Here is a 23,577-nt window from a genome sequence, read left to right as displayed (position 1 = left end):
GAAGTGTGTTTGGGCCTGCTCTTTGACCAGATTACGTTACTCCTAAAGTTGACCATCTGTGTTTTTCCAAGTGGATTCTTTTATTATTACACCTGAGTGGGTTGGGTTTTTTGTCCTGATGAAATGTTTTGTTTATCTTTTGAGTCATTAAATTATATAAAGCATTAAGTCGCTACTACGTATCATCCACAAGGATTCTTCTAATATATTCTCTCCTTGGAATTAAATTTAGAAACATCAATATACTCTTAAATGTATAACAGTTTACATCACTAAAAGTTAAATTTGTACCAAATATGAAAAAGATCATTTTTCAATGTAGTTAACAAGTCAATAGAATATCATTGCTTTGGGGGCACCTGGGTGACGCAGGCGGGTAAGTGTCTGACTCTTGGTTTTGGCTCAGGTCATGATCTCAGGGTCGTGAGACCGAGCCCCTCGTCTGGCTCAGTGCCCACCACCGAATCAGCTTGAGATTCTTTCCCCTCCCTCTACCTTCCCCTGCCCCTGACCCACTCACACGTGTGCACTTTCTCTCTCTCTCAAATAAATAAGTAAATGATCATTCCTTTATATACCAGAGAGTCATAAATAAAAGAAGCCCATTCAACCCTCCCTAACTGGTAATAGATGGAGGAGAAAGAGAAGTGTTGATCCTCGCCAGTATCATACAGTGAGAACAACTTCGCTTTCCTCGATAAAGGATCATGAGGGTATGAGGGTCTCTGCATGTGAGTTTAGCCTGAACCACGCCAGCAACCAGATTTTAGCCAGGTGGAACAAAGAAGCAGACTTGTAACAATAATCTAATGATTTTGTTAATTGTAAGCTTGGCTCGCTAGCAGGAAGGTGATTGTGCGGCTCTTCGGTGCTCTTTGGTGGATGGTTATGTGGAGTCCTCGGTTTAACTAGCAAATTATCCCTCCTACACGTTCTCCCAGATTGCTAAGAAAAGGCTAAACAGAGTGAATCTTAAATGTGTGTGTTGATTGGCAAAAATAATGAGACCTGAGATTTAAACTGCCTTTCTAGTAGAGGCGACAAACATCACCATAGTGCAGAGTCTGGCCTCAAGGGCAACTGCATTCCTTTGCCGACCAGCTGGCCCGAGTTATGACTTGTGACCATGGGACAACACCGGTTTGTCTATTTGTGGAATAAATTCATGAACTTATTAGCATTATGCGTTTATAAACTGCACAATTCATAGACTTGACAGTAACAGATTGAGCTGATCATAGATGAATTCTTCAGCTTTGTTTTGCCATCTCTGTCAGCTGCAGGCCGTCCTCCAATATGCTTTGCATTTCTGCCTTTGTACCTTAGCTTGTGCTGTCCCCTCCTTGGAGCTCCTTTCCTTCTCCTTCCTCCTTGCCTGTCCTCCCCTCACAGCCACGCGCCTCTCCTGGCCAAGGAAACCTCTAGCTCCTCTTTCTAGATTTGGAGTATCTGCAGATACTTTTCTAGCGCTCTCACCATGCCTCTCTCCAGCCGCGTCCGTCCCCCACGCAGCCGGAGCGTTCACTTTCCTTTCCACGCCGGTAGCGGCCGTGCTGTGGCCTGTTGTGTCTGCCTCTGTGGGCTCCTCAGCGGAGAGGTTGTGCTGTGTTTGACATGTAGTAGGCGTGTAGTGATGTTTAGTGAGTGAATAGTTGAGTTATTCTTTTCATGTTTGTTGTGATTAAAGAAATGTACTTCGATGAATTTTAGAAGACCAGAAAAATATCCGTAGAGGCACTTTTAAGTATTTTTGCTTCGAATGAACTTAGCTTTTAAGAACCTTGACTATGGGGGCACCTGGGTGGCTCAGTGGGTTAAGCCTCTGCCTTCGGCTCAGGTCATGATCTCAGGGTCCTGGGATCGAGCCCCGCATCGGGCTCCCTGCTCAGCGGGGAGCCTGCTTCCTCCTCTCTCTCTGCCTGCCTCTCTGCCTACTTGTGATCTCTCTCTGTCAAATAAATAAATAAAATCTTTAAAAAAAAAAAAAAAAAAGAACCTTGACTATGATTTTACTGACAATGGCTTTTGAGGTAGTTTTCCTGATTGTTAGTTTGTGTACACATGTTGAAAAACAGCTAATGGACTTTTTTCTTTGATCAGTTGCATGAAGTTCCATGAGCTTGATTCTTCAAGGAAAAGTGGGGCAAGATGGTCAGAGGGTTGTAAGAAGCACGAACCTAGCAACCTACGGTGCAAAAATAAATTGTTGACTGTTAATTATGGAAAACCTCACACATATTCACAAGTAGAGAGACTGGTTTAGTGCATCCCCTGTGACTCGTCGCCCAGCTTCCAACATTTCAGCCATGGCCAGTCTGGTTTCATCTCTTCCCCTACCTGCTGTCCCTGCCCCAGATTTTCGTAAAGGCGGACTTGCTGATATAACATATGATGTCCCAGTTTTAAGTGTAAAGTTTGGGTAGCTGGGGTAAACATACACGCGTGTGCGTGCCCAAGGTACAGATGGTTTCTATTGCAGAATCTTTACCCTCATGCCGCTTGGTCTTCTTCCCGTCCCCACCTTCAGGCAACTACTGATTCGTTTCTGTCACTAGAGTTTTGTCTTTGTCTGGAATGTCCATAGAAATAGATTCAAACAGGGGCACCTGGGTGGCTCAGTGCGTTGGGCCTCCGCCTTTGGCTCAGGTCATGATTCCAGGGTGCTAGGATGGAGCCCCACAACAGGTTCTCTGCTCAGCAGGGAGCCCCCTTCCTCTCTCTCTGCCTGTGTCTCTGCCTTGTGATCTCTCTCTGTGTCAAATAAATAAATAAAATCTTAAAAAAAAAAAAAAAGAAAGAAAGAAAAAAATAGATTCAAACAATATGGACGCTTTTGTGTCCGGCCTCTTCGGTTAGATCTAAAGCTTCTGAGATTCCCCATGCTGTTGCATGTATCAGTAATTGTTCTATTTTCCTCTAGTTTATGGATGTACCACAGTTTGTTTATTCAATAGATGATGGACTTTAGATTGGTTCCTGTTTTAAGCTATTATGAGGGAAACCACTTTAAATATTTGCATACAGTCTTTCCTGTAGATACATGTATTTCTTTCTCTTGGGTAAATACGTAGGTGTGGGATTGCTAGGTCAAAGAGTGGGCATGTTTATTTTTATAAGAAATGGCCAAACTGTTTCCCAAAGTGGCCTCACTGTTTCAGTGAAAAATTCAGTGAACATCAGTGTGAAATTTCAAACTAAGAAAGCTCTAAATTTTGGAGTTTTAAATTTCTGTTCCTAATAAATCTTTGATCTCAAGTACTTGGTTATTTTTATTACTCAAAGAAATAAGATGCACTGAGGCAACTATCAAGACATCTTGCTACTTACTGCTGGCAAGATCCTAGCGAGAGTTCTCTTGGACAGACCACGGGACAGCCCTGCCAACCATGTGCTCCCAAATCACAGTGTGGCAGTGGGCCATGGCGCAGTGCGGCTGACTTGATCCTTGCAGAGTGTTTGGATTTAGCAAAGTCAGGGCTTAAGTCAGGCTGTATCTTACAAGACTACAGATTCCAGAACATTCATTTTTTCTGATCAAATGAAGCCGCCACTGAAGAAGAAACACATCTTATACGTAGGGTTAAAATAGGTTCTTTTTAAAATGGAAAAGTATCCTTGTCATTAAGTATTTTGGAAAGGAAGTATGAGCAATGGCATCCTAGAACATTATCTTTTGACTTGGCGAAATACTTTGATTAAGTTAGGAGTTCCAAATTCTCAAGCGCCCTTTTTTTTGGTCATCAGAGTTTTGAAAAATCCTGATTTGAGACTATGACATATTTTCAGTTTCACTAGAAAATTAAAGGTAGTTTATTTATTCTTGCTTTGATAGGGTGTAGAATAGATTCAGATAAGTTATTAAAAACATCTCATTTTCGACTACGTTTAACTGAGTGCCACAGACTATGAGGCCCTGTGCTAGATCTCTATCTAGTGCATTCTTTAAGCCTAATAGATGAAAACTGCTGGAACAGTTTCCTAGAAGACCACGTACAGGGACAACTTTAGCAAGGTGCAAGCTTTATCCACTATGTGATGTAAGTGCACAGGAATTACTCTTGGCTATTAAACAAATTTTGGCAATTAAAAAAAATTATATAACTATCTTTGAAATTTATAGCACAACACAGCAGTTAAACTGTCAACCAAGAACGTATAAGGTCTCATTTTATTCTCAGAGAAAGCCAACTAGCTGCTCGAGGAGGACGTTATTGATGATTCCTTGAGCTGGGCAAGTTCCAGTGAGACCTGAAATGACTCAACCCCTCGGGGGCAGGCAGCCCTGAAGTCTGCCCCAGAGGAAGCGGACTTGGTTTCGTCGGATTGCTAAACCTTGATGGGGTTCTTTGCCGCAGCTGCCCATACTGGGAGCTGGACACCGTCTCACAGTCATAAAGAGAAACAAGAAATGCCGTGCCAGTTGGGAAGAGCGTGTTCCTTTGCTTGGACTCTGAATTTTCAAAGTATGGAGACTTCTCGGAGGGGGAGGCCCTGGATACGGGGTGTTAGAGGGCGGGTCGGAGCCGGACGGAGGGGACGCCCGCGGCTGTGCGGGCGACGGACGTTCCAGAGCCGGACCGGGAGCCGCGGGGCAGCCGCGGGCGCCGCCGACCGACGCTGAGCCCGCGGCAGCCCCGCGTCCGCGAGGCCGAAACCTCGTGTCACCGGCTCGGAAGGGTCTGACGTCATGTGCGTCCACCTTCTCTCGCCTCCTCGTGATGGCCAGTGACGGGGTTTCCTCGTCACACCGATCTGTCCTGCAGGTGAAACGGTTTCTGTCTAGACCAGCGCTGCGTGACCGCACTCACCCGGCGTCCCTAAGGGGTGATGGACTCAGGCGGGCCTGGGCGGCGCCGTCGCTCCGTCCGTCCGTCCGGCGTCCGACTCTGGGTCTCTGTCGGGTCTCGATCTCAGGGTCTTCCGTGTAGGCCCCATGCGGGTCTCCCCGCTGGGCATGGAGCCTACTTACGATTTTTTAAAAATAAAATAAAGTTGTCCAACTCGGAAACACGAAGCAGAACAGTGTCGGCCCGGAGCTGCCGCGGGTCCTGGCGGGGGCGGGAGGGCAGCCGCGTGTGTGCACGGTCTGGGTCTATGCAGTGACCACGGCTCCGGTCCGCGCAGTGTCCACGGCTCCGGTCGGTGCAGTGACCACGGCTCCAGTCCGCGCAGTGTCCACAGTCCCGGTCCGCGCAGTGACCACGACTCCGGTCCGCGCAGTGACCACGGCTCCGGTCCACGCAGTGTCCACGGCTCCGGTCCGCGCAGTGACCACGGCTCCGGTCCGCGCAGTGTCCACGGTCCCGGTCCGCACAGTGACCACGGCTCCGGTCCGCGCAGTGTCCACGGCTCCGGTCCGCGCAGTGTCCACGGTCCCGGTCCGCACAGTGACCACGGCTCCGGTCCGCGCAGTGTCCACGGCTCCGGTCGGTGCAGTGACCACGGCTCCGGTCCGCGCAGTGTCCACAGTCCCGGTCCGCGCAGTGACCACGGCTCCGGTCCGCGCAGTGTCCACGGCTCCGGTCCGCGCAGTGACCACGGCTCCGGTCCGCGCAGTGTCCACGGTCCCGGTCCGCGCAGTGACCACGGCTCCGGTCCGCGCAGTGTCCACGGCTCCGGTCGGTGCAGTGACCACGGCTCCGGTCCGCGCAGTGTCCACAGTCCCGGTCCGCGCAGTGACCACGGCTCCGGTCCGCGCAGTGACCACGGCTCCGGTCCGCGCAGTGTCCACGGTCCCGGTCCGCGCAGTGACCACGGCTCCGGTCCGCGCAGTGTCCACGGCTCCGGTCCGCGCAGTGACAGAGTCGTCGGGAGCCGCTGCGCGGGCGGGTGCGGCCGACCTTACTAAAATGCACAGTTAAGGATGGTGGATAGTGAAGTTTATGTCATGATTTTTTAACCACAATTTAAAAAACGAAAATGAGTTAGACACGGTCTGGAAGAATCCGGTCTGGGTCTGTCTCTCACACTTGGGTCGCGTTCCTCGCACCCGAATGTTTCTCTCCGACCCCCACTGCGCTTTCCGCAGGAGTCCGGAGCCGGACAGCTCACGGGCTTCCTGGCGCTGCGCGAGGCCTTTCTGCCGGAGTGTCCGTTCGTCGGTCTAAGGGCGTCATCAGTTCCTCTGCTGCCTCCGCCGGAATCCGGCCGGGCTCCTGGTGACCGAGCATCCGCTGTCCGGCAGCCCCAGACGTCGCTGATGTCACCTAATTTCGGAGCGTTGCGCGGACACGTGCTGCCGACGAGCGCACCGTCGCCTCCGGTGACCGGTCCCGGGCGTTGTCATCCCGTCCGCACCCCGCAGCCCTTCAACGTGCTGTCGCCCCTTGGAGACCTTTGGCTCTTAGACCCTTTCTCGGGAACTGGAGAGTCCGGGATCCCGGAGATGCCCGGAGCCGTAGTGGCCTTCCCGGTCACCGCGGCTCAGCCGCTCCAGCAGCGCGTTAGGTCAGGCCCATCTCCAAGCCCGGGGCGCCGCGTAAAGGTTCCTCACTGGTCTTGCTACCCAGGAACCAGGACACCAGCCCTACGATTCTTTGATTCTCCCACATTTGTCTGTATTTTTCTCCCCTACGTACTTCTCTCAGCCAAATTTTGACCCCAAAAGGAAGCAAGGATACCCGGGTGTATCACTCTCTTACTTTCTGTCTCCGCCATCTGCCCAGGAAAAAAAAAAAAAGTATTAAATCTCAGTTTCCTAGTTCGAGTTTTCTCTACCTTCCCAGGGGCAATGAGCCTCGCGGGTGACCCTCGGGGACCAAAAGTCTCCTGGGAGAGGATGGGGCAGAATCACCAAGAAGGAAACAGTGGTTGGCAACACTTGGACGGTGCCTGCGCTTGCACTGGCTTCTCGGGAGATCCCTCTCTCCGCGCTTCCGCGGGGCTGGCTCACTCTGCTTCTCACATGCTTCCAGGACACTCTTCACCACGACTGTGACTGCCCCGGTCGTGGGTAAGAGGAAAGCTCCGAGTCACACTACCTCGGCTCGAAACGCGGCTCTGCTCACTCACCCGCTCTGGGAACTGAATGACGCCCCTTCGCTCTCTGCGCCTCAGTTTCTTTACTTGGGAAATGTCGATTCAGAGCAGCCCCGCTCTGCAGATGAGGTCGTCATGAGCAGTATTTTGAACAGTGCCTTCAGCATAGTAATTGCTCAATTAATATCAGCTCTTAATATTCAGACCATCATTGCTTCTCCTCTAGGCCAGTAAAATCGACTTCTAATGGAATTTATTATCCCTATTTCTACCTCTGGACTTCTTCATTTGTACTGTTATATAGAATTTGGGGAATGTGAGAATTGGGTGGGAAAAATTACATCTTTATTTTAGCTGCTATTTAACTGAAATTTGGCATTTTCCCCATTCTGCATGTAGGCTTGAAAACACAAAAGTACCCATAATGTCTGTGACCATGTCACCAACAGAAATCACACATATTTCATGTGAAATCTCATGAATGCACATATCTCATTTATGCTCATCACTACTTTTAAACTAGTGGTTATTTAAATCACTACTAGATATTGTTATTTTATTAAGTTTTTATACTATCAGGTTTTATTATATCACATTTAAAATATGTTTTTAATTTAAACCATTATTTTGAGAAGGGATATACAGGCTTCATCAGATATCACAGGGACCTTGGCACAAAAAAAGGTTAAAATACCTTTTTTGAAGTGGGTTTTTAAAATTTACATCTAACCTTTTTGCTTCCTGATTAAAGTGTTTTGCTAGGTCTTATCACAGACCATTCAAAGCACAAACTACTTAAGAAGATATACAAGGAATGTACTGGCTCTCAGTCTACCCTTAGAGCCTCAGTGCTTGTCACTGCCTGAGGCCCTACCCCTCCAGCCATTCTGGAATTACCGCCCAACCCCATGACCTGGAAGGCATCGAGCTCTTTTATGACTGCATTTATGTGCCTTTGTGTATGGGGGGCGGGATTGTTTTGGAATGCCCTTCTTCCTTCTTCTTCCTCATGTACTCCTGCTCCTTACTTGTCCACCAACTTTTATTCATTATTAAAGACATTTCTAACATCTCCTCCTGCTTTGAGTCTTCAGCGAACTCCCAGTATGGCTGAGGTGACTCTCCTGTCCTCTCCCACAGCATCCGGTGTAAACCGTTTGTCACATTTTATTAAATTTGACTGTTTGCTTTTCTGCGTCACTAGACTGTGAGTTCCTTGAGTGAGAGGCAGGATTTATGCTTCTCTCCTCTCTCAGCTCCTGCAGTAGGATCTAGGACTCAACGAATAGGTAAAATCTGATAGGATATCATACAAATAGGAACAGAATTGATGTTATCTCGGAGACAAAGTACCAGGGACATTCTGAATTATTTTCATTCCTTCCTTTTCTCCTAATAGTTGGGGGGAAACATTGCTCCTTTGGGAAGCTGAATGATATATTGGGTTGTGTAACTAAGGAGAAGCTTTGTGACTTTGGGGGAGAAAAAACGTGTAATTTTTTTTTCCTCTGGAGGCCTGGGAGAAAGAGACCTTGGCTTGGCATTGGTGGAAGTAAGGGACACTGCCCTGGAAGGACTTGGTTGTTGTGGGCTAACTATCCCCCACCTAACATAAAGTAGGAAGTATTATACAATTATTGATAGAATAAATGGAATGTGAGAAGGGCTGTGGCTGGTCATTTTCCGGATTGGACAGAAACACTGTTACCAACTAGTGATGGTAACTTTCATCTGTGCTGGTTGTGGTTAGATTTCAAGAGGTTTCCTGATTTGACCCTTAGGCTTCCTGTGTTATTGCTCAGTTTTATGAAAAGCACTTTGGGGATCTAAGGATCCATGTGGTCAGGATAAGTGTCCATTACGCATCAGTCCACATTTCCAGTCACAATCACGGGAAAGACAGGATGATAAATGGGGATAAATGGATAATCATCGGAAGAAAAATAAATTGGACACTATGACCGAGTGGACTGGGGTGGATTAAAGATTTTCAAAGTCAGGACGCCTGGGAGTCTCAGTCAGCTGAGCATCTGTCTTCAGCTCAGGTCATGATCCCCGGGTCCTGGGACTGAGTCCCATATCGGGTTCCCTGCTTAGTGGGAAGTCTGCTTCTCCCTCTGCCTGCTGCCCCCCACTGCTTATGCTGGCATCTCTCTGACAAATAAATAAATCAATAAATCTTTTTTTTTTAAATAGAGATTTTTTAAAGTAAATAAGCCATAAAAATATTAGAAGAAAATATAAGATACATTCTAAAGTATAGAGGCATAGTAGAAAACGTCTTCCGATGACACAAAGATGGAAGCCATAAAAAAAGACTAAAATATGGGACATCATATAAATATTTTAAATTCTGTATTAAAACACACAAGAAATCATAAAGTTAAAAGACAAGTGAAAATCTGAAATAGTTGTACCTAATTTCTTAATACGTAGATTTTTTAAAAATACCAACCTAATAAAAAATGAGCAAAGGACAAAAGCAAACAGTTAACAGGGAAGGAAGTACAGATGATACTTAAACATGAAAAGATTAATATGCTCACTCAAAATAAGAAAAATGCAACTAACATCATGATCAGATACCATTTTTCACCCACCAGACTAGAAATAGGAATGAGGAAGGTGTGGGAAAATAGGGAATCTCATACATTGTTAACAGAAAGATAAATTGGTACAACCTCTAGAGAGCACAAATGGGCAATATCTATTAAAATTAATGATAATCTTATCCTTTGACTCTGCAAAAAGATATTTTCATACACACACACACACACCCACCGAGGAGATGTGGCTCCCTTCCTTCAGTGGACCTGGACATTGTCATGCAAACGCAGCCCTAAAGGGCAACAGCCTGAGGGACCCGCAGACTCTCTGAGGGCGACAGAGTGATCCAAGTCCTCACTGACATTTTTGAGCAGCTGATCTCACAGTACCTAGGGCTGCCTTACACCCGCCATTAGAGTTACATAAGAGACTACATTTTCTACTACTTCAGCCATTTTTGAATTGGGTTTTTTTGTTATTTGCAGCTGAAAGCATTTTAAATAAATAAATGTGTGTGTACATACATATATCATGTGTACATCTATACATATAGTCTTTAAATTTGAGTATGCTATTACAAAAGCTATCATAATCAATGTAACCATATCCTGTTGTTCCAATTTTTTTAAAATAATAAGATTGTGATTTTACATAAATGTTTTTACCTTGATTTTCTATGGCTAAAATTTTAGAAATAAAATCAATGCTCAGAAACTTCAAGGGTATTTTTTTAAATATTGGAAGGCAACTGGTCAGGTAATGTGTGTAGCGTTCATTTCTGATCACCCTTACTAATAACGCTAGATAGTATTATAAAAATGTACTGCATTTGTAAATGAAAGGGTAGTAAGTAATTCTAATTTAAATTTTAATTATTAGTGAGAATGAACACTGTGATTTATTAAAAGGTAACATTTTCCAGAGGATACTTTTCAGATTAGAATCAGAAAAAAGAAAAAAAAGATAGCAAGTATTTAGTATTAGTATTTTAAATTCAAGAGTCTAGAGGTCAGGTATGAAGTAGAAAGCATAAATAGAAAGATTGAGTCAGCCAGAACCTATTACTTTATCTTCTCACATAAAGATCTCATGAGCTGATGACAGGAGTGAATTTGATGAGAAGAGAGAGCTTTAGTCATTAGTCTTTTTAGTCTAATTCACTTCAGAACTTATGATTAAAAAATTATACACCATATTTACATTTGTATTTCTTCCATCACATATACACTTGTCTTAGTCACGAGCTTCTATGAACCCAAATTCTTTACTTTAAAAATGGACATAATAATGTCTATACAATATCCTTTCTTCTTGAAAATAAATGCTCCTGTTTCTTGTCCAAAACCCCATTTCTTGGTTGGTTTATTTATTTCCACACTGAATAGAATATATAACCAGGTAATATACCTGGCCAACAAATACATGCATTGTGTCAACAAAGTGTATGTTGTATCAACAGATATAAAGCCAAAATCAAGGCTCTAACATACATTCTGCCCTGAAATGGCATGCTGTCTTTGGCCAGTACCAGGAATCTTTGGTCAAACATCTGGTCAACATAAGTCTCACTATTGATAGTCTATCCACATTTATCAGCAAGCGAGAGAGGTCTGTTCACACTACAGTCACAGGGCTATTTCTCCCAGGAGAGTCCCACTTTCAATATTTCAGTCATATTTTCGGAATGCATCTTTTTTTTAAAGATTTTATTCATTTCTTTGACAGAGTGAGAGATCACAAGCTGGCTAAGAGGCAGGCAACGAGAGAGGGAGAAGCAGGGTCCCCACTGAGCAGAGAGCCTGATGCGGGGCTTGATCCTGGGACCCTGAGACCATGACCCCAGCCGAAGGCAGAGGCCCAACCCACTGAGCCACCCAGGTGCCCCCGGAATGAATCTTGACCTATGAGTAGATGGGACTCTAGATAGATTTTCACCAGTCCTATACAACATCCTCAGAATCCTGTCCGACTCTGGAGCTGTAAGTTTGCTTTATGACACAGGTCATGGTAGATTCTCGTCTTTGGGACTAAGACTTTGCTGGTGACCAAGGCACATCTACAAGTAGGGAGGACTACCCTCACCTACTCTTTTTTGCTATAATCTATCCCATGGTGACTGGGCTGGTTCAGAGCCCAAGATGACCTGAGTCTCCTTAATAGAATTCTTCACTTGGGGTACCAGCAGCCATATAACTCATGCCATTACTTGAGTTGCTGAGAAGTATGAAGCTTTTCAGGAAGATATTCTTGGAGCTTGGAGCCAAGTAGTTGCCTCAATGACTGCCTGATTGTTTCCATTTAACAATTTGGATTTTCTCCCACAGTCACTTCAGTGTGCTCAGTAAATTGGTGTTTTATGCCTGATTTTTACTTTCAGAATTCTGTCTCAGTATTATGAGGATCTGATGTCATGATGTAGGCAAACGTCCTTGTATTGACATGTTTTGTTTTTGGCTGGTGGAGGATGCCAAAATTCTGAGTTCCATGGGAATAGAGCCAAGAGACGTTTGGCTTCTTAGTTGGAGTTAGTGTCCGTGGGAGCGGATCTGGGAAAGTCTTGTGAAGGATCCATGGCCAAAACCGCATAATCAAATTTTGTTCTGAATAGGGTCCTTCATAAGACGTTAAGGGAAAAAAAAAAAAGGCATAACACTTATTGGGAAAAGCTTTTCTTAATAGAATAACCTTGAATGGTTAATAATATAAATTAAAGATGTTATTTAGTAGCTTAATCTATTTATAATTTTTGGTTTAAAGTTACTTTTATGATTAATTGAATCAAGTTTATCTGTTGTTCCTTCAGGAGAACTTTTCAACAGATCTTCTTAATATCAGAATCTAGGAGAATATGTTTTAGATTTCTATAATTTAAATCCAGTGAATAGATTTTTTTGCCTAGAGTGCATATGTAGAAATAATAAAATAAAATTTGGTTGAAGTCAATTTTTTAAGAAAGTACATATATATATGTGTGTATTTAAGTAAAAATTACCTTAATTATGGAGCTGACATAATAGCATTACATTGTTAAAAACTTTTCTATCTTATAATAATCTAAATCTGGAATCAATGAAAACTAAGCATGTACATCTTTGCTTCATTACCAAGCTATGTATTTCTGTATCAGGAATATTTAGTGTAATGTTAAACCATAGCTGAAGTGAACTATTTAAATTTTATAGCAGATTATTAAGGAGTTATTTGTCATTATTCATATACATTTTATGCCTGTCAGATAAAATAGGCAACTTCATATATAAAATCATATTCCAACTGTATTCTTGATAGAATATAATATTTATTGAGTTATTTTGATAGGTAATCTAGTAAAATATATGTAAATGTTCCCTCCATTTAGTATTTTAAGTGACAACAAGGATAATTTGCTGTAAACCATGCATGCTATCTAATTAAAATGTATTCATTTCCCAAAGACATTCTCTGTGAAATTCCATCTGGACATGAATGAACTAAATTTAGTACCATTTTGCATTGCTTGAGATCTTATATAGGAATGACCAAAATGAGTATAGTTTACTCTGATCTGTTTCACAGTGTATAAACTAGAACAAAATGATCATGGGAATGAAAATTTCAACACTATTCCTTACATGCCAGGCAAGTAATGATTGCATATCACATTTTAGACTATGGTTTAATTTCTTAAATATATTATAGGGCAGTATTCATGTGTCTTATTTTAAAAAGTGAGCATCTGATATTTAATGAATTTTTATCATGCTACCTTTTTATTAAGTAATATTGGAATAAATGATCAAAAAAGTGTAAGGGATCTGGATTTCTATTTCCTATATAACTAATATTAAATATAAATGCTGTTTCCTTGGGAAGTTTAATTTATTTAGCCTCAATTCCTTTTTTGAAATGAATATGACCATAATAATACTGAACTTTCAACATTATGAAGTTAAAATTACATCATTAATGTGAAAGTACTTTGAAAATTTAATTATTAATACATTATTACTTTTAACTTTTTTTTACTATATGCAATAAACTAATGGTTTTAGGTGCATCTGACCATAGATTTCCCCTTAGGGTCTATCTGTCCAAGAAAATCTCCAAGTTGATAAAAGATTTGTTTCAATAGATGTAAATCATGATAATCATATGAACATTTATTTAATGACTTATGTTGGATTTTCCCAGCTAACAGACCATGACTCGGAGCTTTTTTGTTTTTGTTTTTAACTTTCCTGCATTTTGTCCTTTGAAATCATTCTTCTCAATCTTAGCCACCATGCACTCTTGTCTAGCATTTTAGAGCTTTTATCTCAGTTCCTGAACCAATCCTCTTTATAATTTTGGGCAACCCTCTCCCTAGACCTCAATTCAATTTTCTGTAAATTAGATGATCTCTAAGACCTGTTCCAGGTCTCCTATCCTATGACGCTGACCCATTGCCATCTCCGTATGCACATTCTTCTTCTTCGGTCGTCATCCTCTCTTCGTGCTCCTTCTTGTTAAAACCAACATCACCTTCTCTTACTATAATGCGGCCACACAACCTTTGGCAGAAACCAATGCAGAATCCAGTAAGGATACATTCCAAAATATAAGCATTAACAAATATGGTTTCATTCTTCCATTAGGGCTTGGTGAAGAATTAGAACCAGAGTAATGAATCGTTGTGTCAAACTGCACTTAGTTCACACCCAGGCTGCTCACTGATATCCATCCCATTGTCACGGTTTCTCAAAGTTCTCATCTGCGAACTGGGAACAACAATGTCTTGCATGCGGAGCATGTCACAAAAGGGTCTGGCACACTTCTGGTGCTCAGTAAATATTATCGTCTCATACCCTCTTAATTCAGACACCCCCACATCAGTAACCTTGATGATAGCCTGGTTTCGTTTTTGACACATAAATATGATGTCATACTTTGGAGTCTTTTTATTTAGTTGTCTAGTTTAATCTATCACAGAGTTGTCAGTTGGTGTTTGGATGATCTTTAAGAACAAAATGTTTTGGTATATAGTAAGGGGTTTTAGCCATGTTAAGACATCCACATTGATTTGAAATTTATTTTCCTTTAGCAACACCCAAATTGTTTAATGAATAAAGCTCATTAATTGGGAAGCAGTCATTATAAATATATTGTATTATTTCAGGAAAAATAATTTTTGTCTTCAGAAGAAAAATACAAGAGTTTGTAAACCAGGTTCTATGAACACGTTCTATGAAGGCCCTAAATTCCCTGAAACTGTATGCAAAGCTGTGAGTTTTATTTCTTCTCCTGAGACTGTCTTTAGTTTTCAACAGATTCCAAAAGGGTCATTGACATCCTAAAATGTGTCTGTCATGGTTTAAAGTGAAATGAATTTGTTCTCATTTGGGGGATAGAATAATTTAGTTCTCATTTAATTACTGTCAATATCAAATTACTGCCTTTTTTTTTTTTTTAAAGAAAACAGATTCTTTACAAAAGTGCAAAAACCAAACTGAATACAAAAAGAGTAGAGTAGGGATGCCTGGGTGGCTCAGTGGGTTCAGTGCCTGCCTTTGGCTCAGGTCATGATTCCAGGGTCCTGGGATCGAGTTTGGCATTGGACTCCCTGCCCAGTGGGAAGCCTGCTTCTCCCTGTGCCTGCTGCTTCCCCTGCTCATGCTCTCTCTCTCCCACCCCACCCCAACAAGTAAGTAAATTAATCCAAATCTTTTAAAAAATGTGTAGAGTTTGGGAGGTTTTGCTGTTATATTTATATATGTATTTTTAACTAGTATAGGTTAGTGGGAAGTAAGAGAAATATTACAAAATAGTCAGAATGTTAAAACTGATGCACCACATCGAACTTCACATGGTGTTTTTTGACAATCCCAGAGATTAGTATGATATAAGTGAATATTCTTGGGGTACTTCAATGAAAGTGATGAGTACACTTGCCATTTCTGGGACATAGGCAAAATAGAAAAGGAAATGCCTTTTGTGACAGGTCCTGTCACAAAAGACATTGGTCCTGATGTTTTCTTTCATGGTCATATGGGTTTCAAGAGGGCTACCACATGGTGAAATTGGTGATGAGATCCTAGGGCTGCACGGGAAGGCTGAGTGTAAAGATCAGGGAGTTCTGTAACGGGGTCTAGAAAATGAAGGTGCTCCTTCCTCACACCGCAGAGTCAAAGTCCGCAGTTATTTGTCCTCCAGAGCCTAAGGCATGTTCATGGGCCTACTGACGCAGACTTCTGGATCAGGTGTATTCATGACCCTAGAAGTAGCTTCTAGTTTGTGTGATTCGAAGCGGCGCCCCTTGTCCCGATCGTTGGTCCCATTCACAGAGACAGCTCCAGACCCGTCGATGTTAAATGTCTCAGCATTAAAACTAGAAAAAGTACTACACTTAGTTTGTATGAGTGTAAATAGCTGTAATATCATTGATGGTTAGAAATCACATTTATATTAATTATAAATTACTTATTTAGGAGCCGTACACTACGTAGAATTTTAATAACCTCTTCCATTAGATTTAGTGACTGCTTTATAGCTAAGTTACTAAACTGATAAGTAGTGAAGAGAGTCCACTTCAAAGACATTATATACAATGTTACACTTAAGAATTTCTAGATACTTTATAATTGTTTATCAATTTAATTTGAAAACTATGCCCTCAAAGCTCAGATAAATGTGCCAGTATCATTAAGTGCTAAGAAAAAAATGCAGCTTCCCTGTGTCCCTGTGATTTGTAACTTGTAACTCTAGGACTATATATCCTTGCCAACTGCAATGCATTTGGAAATTGAACCTATGAAAACATATAAATAGTTTTCAGGTCAAGATAAAGAGAAATGAAGCAAGTATAACTAGTCCTTGCTTTCATACATTTAAAGCAGCTTAACTAGAACCAGTTTAACAAGAATTTCACTCATGAGAACTCTAGTAGCAGACCTGAAATTCCCAAACCAAACTTTTATGCTAAAAGTGAAGTCAGAAATCCAGAATTAGTCATTATAACATAAAACTGTTGTATCTTTCAAAAAAGGTGAAAACACTTTAATATAATTTATATTGTTTCTACACATTAAGTGTAAGAAATAATTTCACTTAGTCATAAGTACAGTGAATTTGATTAACAAAATCCTGATTTACAAAATAGAAGTAAATATATGCAGAAATATATTCATTATCAAATTATAAAATAAGGGACGCCTGGGTGGCTCAGTTGGTTGGACGACTGCCTTCGGCTCAGGTCATGATCCTGGAGTCCCGGGATCGAGTCCCGCATCGGACTCCCAGCTCCATGGGGAGTCTGCTTCTCTCTCTGACCTTCTCCTCATTCATGCTCTCTCTCACTGTCTCTCTCTCAAGTAAATAAATAAAATCTTTAAAAAAAAATTATAAAATAAGATTAACAATTCTTGTTAAGATATCATCAGTTTATTATTTTGCATTTGAGATAATAGAGTTAAACCATTTGGGGATGTTTAATAATATGAGTATTATAATAATGGAACGTTGAGATTTGAATACAATGACAGTAAACCATTGAAATTTCACATTCACGTGATACAGCCATCATGAATCTGTAAGTGAATGTTAATAATGTAAAAAAATATAAAATGATTGTAATATAACCATCTAACCATTAGCATATGGAGTTTTAAGACCACTATTTAATCTGCTAATTTGCTCTGAAATATAAGCAGTTGCTTTTCTGTGATACATGACATATCTTTGTGCCTTAATACTTAATTTGAAATGTGCTTACCATAAAAATATACCAAAGTAAATAAAAAAGGAGACACTTATTTACAAAACAATTTTGTATACATATTACATAAATGCAATTGTTTCAAAGTCTTTTTATACAATATTGATAGAATCAGCCATTTCCATTATTTTATCATAAGAACTGCAGTGTTGCAAAGGCAGGCTGTAATTCAGAAATCCTGATTAAAAATGAATACTTTTTGGCTGCCTTTTAAGATAACACAGTTTCTTCAAGTATGCTACAGAATTGAATGCTGACCTCTAGAAAAATGATTTTTCTTTCATTAAAGAAAATCCATTCCCCATTTGGAGGTGTGTGAAAAGTGCACCTTAAGAAAGGAGAAACTTATTATTTTACTGAATGTTTTTTATTTGATAAACCTGATAATATCAGCCATTCGGCATATCGTATTAGCACCACTGGCATGGACTGTTAATGTACTGTACCGATCACAATAGGGACGGGGACTTACAAATGGGGGACCATCCCTAGTTTTGTGGAATTCATCTTACCAACTATGCTATCATACAATATAAATTCAAGTGTTTAAGGATGATTCAAATGATGGTATATAACAATCCTGCATTTTACCAATACTATAGGTTTTTCTGTAGATATTAAATGATGCTGTAAAGAAATAGGCTTTGAAGCATTCTCCCTTAATTCACCAGAACACAAGGAGAATTGCTTCATTTACCTGGATGTGCTGTAATATATACGAACATAAACGTAATTTGATCTCCTCGTTCAAAAACCCTGGAAATCATTAAGGCTTGTTATCGTGTGATTTATTCTGATGGTTAAATGGCAACCATTGCATACATTCTCTCTCTTTTAGTCCATTTACTGAGCTTGTGCGTAAGTGACTGTAGCATACTCTCGGCTTATAGCCCGTGGACATCATTTCACAGTTTCGAAATTGTTGAGGGGAAGGCCTTCCGTGGTCTCGGAAGTTACGAACCAAGCATACATCTCATGAGCACCCACAGCGATCTACCACCATGGCTGGAATCTTCCCGTATATTATTTGTTCTTTGCCATTAAAATATAGCATATTAATGGGCGACATCTTTGTGGGGGTACAGCAGGGGCCTGCCGAGCCTCTGGGGTTTGCCTGGTGTACAAGGTGAGTATGGGGATATTTCTGTAAAAACACAAATTCACACTCTCCAGAGCAGTAATTAGCCTTGTATCTTTTGGGCGCAATAATCCAATCCCATCCAAAAGCTTCAAAGTCCACGGTCAGGGGGTAGCGACAGCACCGAGACTCTGTGGAGTGCTCGTCGCAGTCCAGCCCAAAATCTCTCCTGGACCTTTTCGGTGTGTCTGTCACCTTGACTTCTAAAAAGGGGTTCTGGGTGAGAAGGAAAAGAACAATCAGTAAGAGGAAGAGGCCCCGAAACACTGCCCTCCCTCCAGGAGTCATTACTGAAGAAACTAATCGTTTTGCTTATATGACATTTATTTTTCAAAGACAGAGCCTTAAGGAATTTTAATTTACACTAGGCTCGATTCCTCCCTGATGGCTCCCAAGAATATAACAGCGATTCGAACTCCCGGCGGTCAGATCTCTGTCTTTTTCATTTCTGTTTTCCCCAGCTTCCTGGCACATGCTCGATGTTCTGACAGTATTTATGGGAATAAAGGGACAAAGGGAGGAAAGGGGAAGAAGAGGTTAGACACAACAGAGGAAGCAAGAGGTTCGTTCTCTCTCTTCCTGATTAAATGTGTTGGCCAAAACCGTCTGAGGACTCCTGGAGGAATAGTTGTACTCATCCTTCCTCTGTTCCCTAGATCTTTCCTCGGGGAACCTTGGCTGTGAACACCTCCCGGTACTACCTGGGTTGTAGCAGGAAGAAGAAAGGTAGCGTAGTAAGAGGAGTGGTGTGCATATTGGGTCGGAAAGAAAAACTCTTAAGAGAGCAAGGCACAGATTCAGAAAATACACATTATTTCACTTTATTCTTTCACTGAAGAATGTTTCTGTTCATAAATTTAAACAATAATTTGCTGGCGCCTCCCTTACCCCCATCTTTTAATGCATTTGAGACTTTTCCTTTTATATAGAAAAATCTGAGGAATGTGTCAGTAATAATTATATTTAATTTGTTTAATAAACAATCTGTTTAATAATGCTTAAAGCTTCTGTCACATTACCAACGTTAATCATTAAAATGCTACCTGTAAAAAAGAATACTTTCTTAAATAATAAGTTTTTATCCTATATCAAAATCAAAATAGACCTGGTAATCATTGTTATTTAACATTATTTTAAAAACAGCATCATTATGTGAGTCAATCACATTTTAGGTAGCATATTCAAAGACAAATCTTTTGGAAAACTTCTAAAGAATATGTTTTTACTCAAAGTAGATTGACTATCTAATAATGTACTTTTTACAACCAAAACATTTAAAAACTTAGAAAGATAGCATTTATTGTTTGTAAGTATAATCTTCTGTTCCACATTATGCCAATAGATGGAAATAAAAAGATGGTCACATTAAATAAGTTCAGGAAAGCACAGGTAAGCCAGAAGAGTGAGTAACTCTAAACTTATACTAGGGTTTAAAATAGTTTTTATAAATGTTTATAATATGCGAGGTATTGTCATCTGCATGGCCTGATATTTTTAAATTAGTTAATTTACTAGGCATTACTTAAGTAAACTCAAGCACAAAAATGGTAAGGCCGCTTAGAAAGAAGCTAGGTAATAAAGGTTAACTAGCCTGGAAATTTAAATTTTATTAGTGGTAATTCACAAAGTTATCTTCATATACATCAGTGCATGGACAGTCTGCAATACCATAAACATATTTATCATAAAGGACCTTAAGTATACTATATTTAATAAGATGTAAGCCTAAACCTATCATACTTAGTTAACTGCTATATATAAAAGCATTTAATTTTCACCGTAATTTTTCAAGTTTGTTTTTTCTGCTTATTTAAACCAAAACATTTCAACACATTTGGCATTCTTCAGAGGAAAGAAAAGTTTTGATTTGTTGGATCTGTAGCAGAATCCATTATGAAGATTTCACATTTTTATTCATGTAACCATGTAACATATCAATGAAAAGCAATTTATATTTCAACTCCAATTCAAAAGAACTCCCTCAGAAGTTAAGGACCATGGCATAACTGTTTTTTTAATCTTCGTGCAAAATAAAAGTATCAAGAGGGTGTTTCATAGAATATGAAATTAGACACCCTACTTTTATGAGGTACAGGGCTACCGTTGGGGTAAGATAACCTTTGTCTCACTTATAAGCATAGGAAATGGGTGGTGATTTTTTCACTATTATTCGTTCACATGATTTGTAAAAATGTAACAATGTTTGTTGTTCGATGGTATTTTCAGTTATCACTTACCAGCCCATCTTCTCCTGGTCCTGGGAAGGTTACAGCAAGATCATGACCATTCTCATCTAAAGCTTTGATTTCAATGCCTAAGTTGGATTCAGGCTGTTTGAGCCAATTTTGCAACACTGTCTTCACATCAATGCTCTGCCAAATACCAGTGCCTGGGTTCATGTCAAGTTTCAGAGATCGGATTCCAGTATACCTTGTACCGTCTTTCATGGGTTTGATGAGTCTCAGGATTTGCACAAACACTGTTGTAGGAGTGCTGACGGGTCTTAGATAGATCCACAGTTGGGCTTTTACTACTTTATTATACTGTATTTTAGAGCTAAACTTAAAGAAGCAACATTTGGGTTTTCCTTCCGCTTGCATGAGAAGATCAGCTATAAATGAATAAGAAAAGAAAAATAGTTATGGAAATTATTTCTCATAAAAAATGAGCAAGTCCCTTTATATAAATTGGTAAACATTTTTTCCCACTGGAATAGTAAATGCATATTTTAAAGGGAAAAACCATGCAGAATTTCATTCATAAGTCAGAAAAATATCAAAGAAAATAATTACTTTTCAGTGGCTTTTCAGAAATCTTTACATACATATTTTTTTCGGCTGATTATGAGGAATCTACTCCCTCTCCAGAGAAGCGTGGGCTAAGAGAATTCTATAAAAGAATGAAGAGTGGATGAAATTTTAAAATGATGATGATTAGAGAGAACAAGAGACACCGTGCAGGAACATCCACTTAGAATTCTTTGGGAATCTGAGTAGTTACCCTGACTGAGCAGCTGCACCAATCAGTCTGGAAGGAGGAACCCTTCCCCCAGGCCTGAATCACCTGGGGACAAGACACACTGAGCAACTAGCTGAGCCTGGGGAATTAGCAGAAAATATAGCACATCTGCTACATTTTGGCTCTGGAAGAAGCCTAAAGGAACAGAACGAATCAGGTAATTAGCCCCAAACTGGGAATGTTACATTCAGGCTTTCTCAGAAGTTAGAAAACACCGTCTTCGGAGCCAGGCTGTCACTATAAGCAGAAGCACGAGTCTCTGTCCTTCTGTTTTTCTAAGATTGTTTACAAATCAGGGGAATGTCTCGCAGGACTGTCTGATAGCAGGGTCTTAAAGGACAATTATCTGCTGCAGTATAACGTGGCTACCTAATAAGGAAAACAATATTTTGAAACTGTTTCCAGTTCAGTTTAAAGTGTAAAAAGCACTGTTTCAAGCAAGACCACAGGCACATGGCATAAAAGCTTGCTTGTCTTGCCTTCTCCGTTGAGGTGCCCGTCTGCCTTGCCTTGAGCAGAGTTCAAAGCCCTGTGGCTGCAAAAGGAATGGGGTGAAATACACCGTCTTTCAGAAGCAAGGTACGTACCGCAGGTAAGAGCTTCCTCCCTCCCCTGAGGACTAAAACAATATTCTAGAGGCTTAGGAAGCAGTGTGCCTGCCCGGAGCTGTGCACACCAGGGTCTCCCAGGAACAGCGCCGCAGTCAAGGTGTAAGTGGGACTGTGTAAGCCGTAACCTACCTAATGAGAGTGTGTACTTCCCAGGCATTTTCTGACACTCGGCTCATGATGACCATTACGCTGCGTTCACTTCGTCACTGGTCTTCCTCAGACATTAAATTTTTTTAAACTTTTTTTTTTTTTTTACTCTCCAGTGTCATAGCTTTCAAGATTAAATATTTTAATTTGTGAAGAACATAACACTGTGAGAAATGGTTTTGAATAACAGAAGTTCTAGGCACTTAGCAAAGGCTCAAAGGAAGCCCTTTCTCTATTATTAGAGGGAAATCCTCATTATTTCTAATGCATATTTCAGGCAACGGAATGCGATCATGAAATTTCACGGAAGGTTTGAACATTGCTTGTAGTATCTCCCAAGCATTGCCTTGGTAGCCCTAAGCTGTGGAAGCGCAAGCACGTTATGCTTGTTATATTAAACTAAACACGAGTGCCATGCAAGCGTTTAATTTTTATTTCCTCTTGGCTTTCTAGCTCTCCAGCGAAACAAACAATGCCCCAGACTTCAGTCTCATTAGTGTATTTTGCATGAAATCTTGAAAAAGATTTCCTTTTCTTCCTTCCTACTTACATACAAGCCAACAGCTTGTGAAAAGAGCCTGAAAATAGATCTGTTTCTCATAAACACTCGAGCGGCAGTCAGCAGAACTGTCGGTGTACCAAGAGGGCTACTCACACTCGGTGGGCATGGTGAGGACGGTTTCCGTCGTGGCGTGGTCGTCGTCGTCTTCCAAAGAGCTGTCGCTGCTGTCATCCCTCTGCACATCGTACTGATCAATCAGTTCCCGGAGCGGAGGAGCTTTGGGCAGAAGTTGTCTTATAGCATCTTTGCTGATGTTAGGAGCTGTTTCCAGGCGGAGTTTACTGAGGATTTGAATTTTTATGGCTTCTATCCTTGAAGATTTCGTGTTTTGTCTCCAAGTACATGCGTTACACAGCCGCTCCTTATCCACATTTTCTTTCTGCTCACTGTTCTCACTTAGATCCACCGGACCAGCAACAATCAGCATGAACAGGTAAATAGAAACATAAATTTGCAGTTTCTGCATGATTTTAAATCAGTACAATCTTTTTCCTTGTTCTTATTTCTTCCTTCTACTTTTGTTTTGCTTTTGAGTAATGCCAAGCAAAATTTTAATGCCTGTACAGTCTGAGGGACAACTTGCCACACCAGTGAATCTTTTATACTGTATTCCAAGTGGCTTTTTATATTCCAACTTTGATGAGACAAGTGTCGTCAGGATCTATGATTGGCTCTTGCTCCACAATGAATCTCACTGTCAGAGGTTAAAACCCTGTCTGTCACAAGTCACCAAACAGTATTTTGTTACAGTCAAGGGTGAGCTGATTCATTCGACTACTTCATAAAAGAAATAAATCTACAAATAATGAAAGATATATGTGACATTTGAAGAATTAAAGTCTATGTT

General features: G+C 41.0%; 1 protein-coding gene across 1 annotated transcript; it reads right to left on the bottom strand.

Annotated features, from left to right (window-relative positions):
- Positions 1-16,942: 16,942 nt before the first annotated feature.
- Positions 16,943-23,322, bottom strand: MSTN (myostatin). The gene is made up of 3 exons (XM_059169010.1): positions 22,824-23,322; positions 20,630-21,003; positions 16,943-18,608 (listed from the first exon to the last, which is right to left on the bottom strand). The coding sequence occupies exons 1-3, from the start codon at positions 23,194-23,196 to the stop codon at positions 18,228-18,230; spliced, it is 1,128 nt and encodes a 375-aa protein (XP_059024993.1). The 5' UTR covers positions 23,197-23,322; the 3' UTR covers positions 16,943-18,227.
- Between the last annotated feature and the right edge of the window lie 255 nt (positions 23,323-23,577).

Source organism: Mustela lutreola, chromosome 3 (genome assembly GCF_030435805.1).
Source record: "Mustela lutreola isolate mMusLut2 chromosome 3, mMusLut2.pri, whole genome shotgun sequence".
NCBI classification, from domain to species: domain Eukaryota; kingdom Metazoa; phylum Chordata; class Mammalia; order Carnivora; family Mustelidae; genus Mustela; species Mustela lutreola.
The sequence above is the reverse complement of the archived record's forward strand: the minus strand, read 5'-3'. Positions and strand labels throughout refer to the sequence as shown.

What these genes read in the sequence shown, in the direction of transcription:
- MSTN (XM_059169010.1), bottom strand. Translation starts at nt 23,196, where the DNA reads ATGCAGAAACTGCAAATTTATGTTTCTATTTACCTGTTCATGCTGATT. An exon ending in CCTCACCATGCCCACCGAGT is followed by an intron (nt 21,004 to 22,823) that starts GTGAGTAGCCCT and finishes ATTCATTTATAG; the next exon opens with CTGATCTTCTCATGCAAGCG. An exon ending in GACCAGGAGAAGATGGGCTG is followed by an intron (nt 18,609 to 20,629) that starts GTAAGTGATAAC and finishes CTTCTCACCCAG; the next exon opens with AACCCCTTTTTAGAAGTCAA.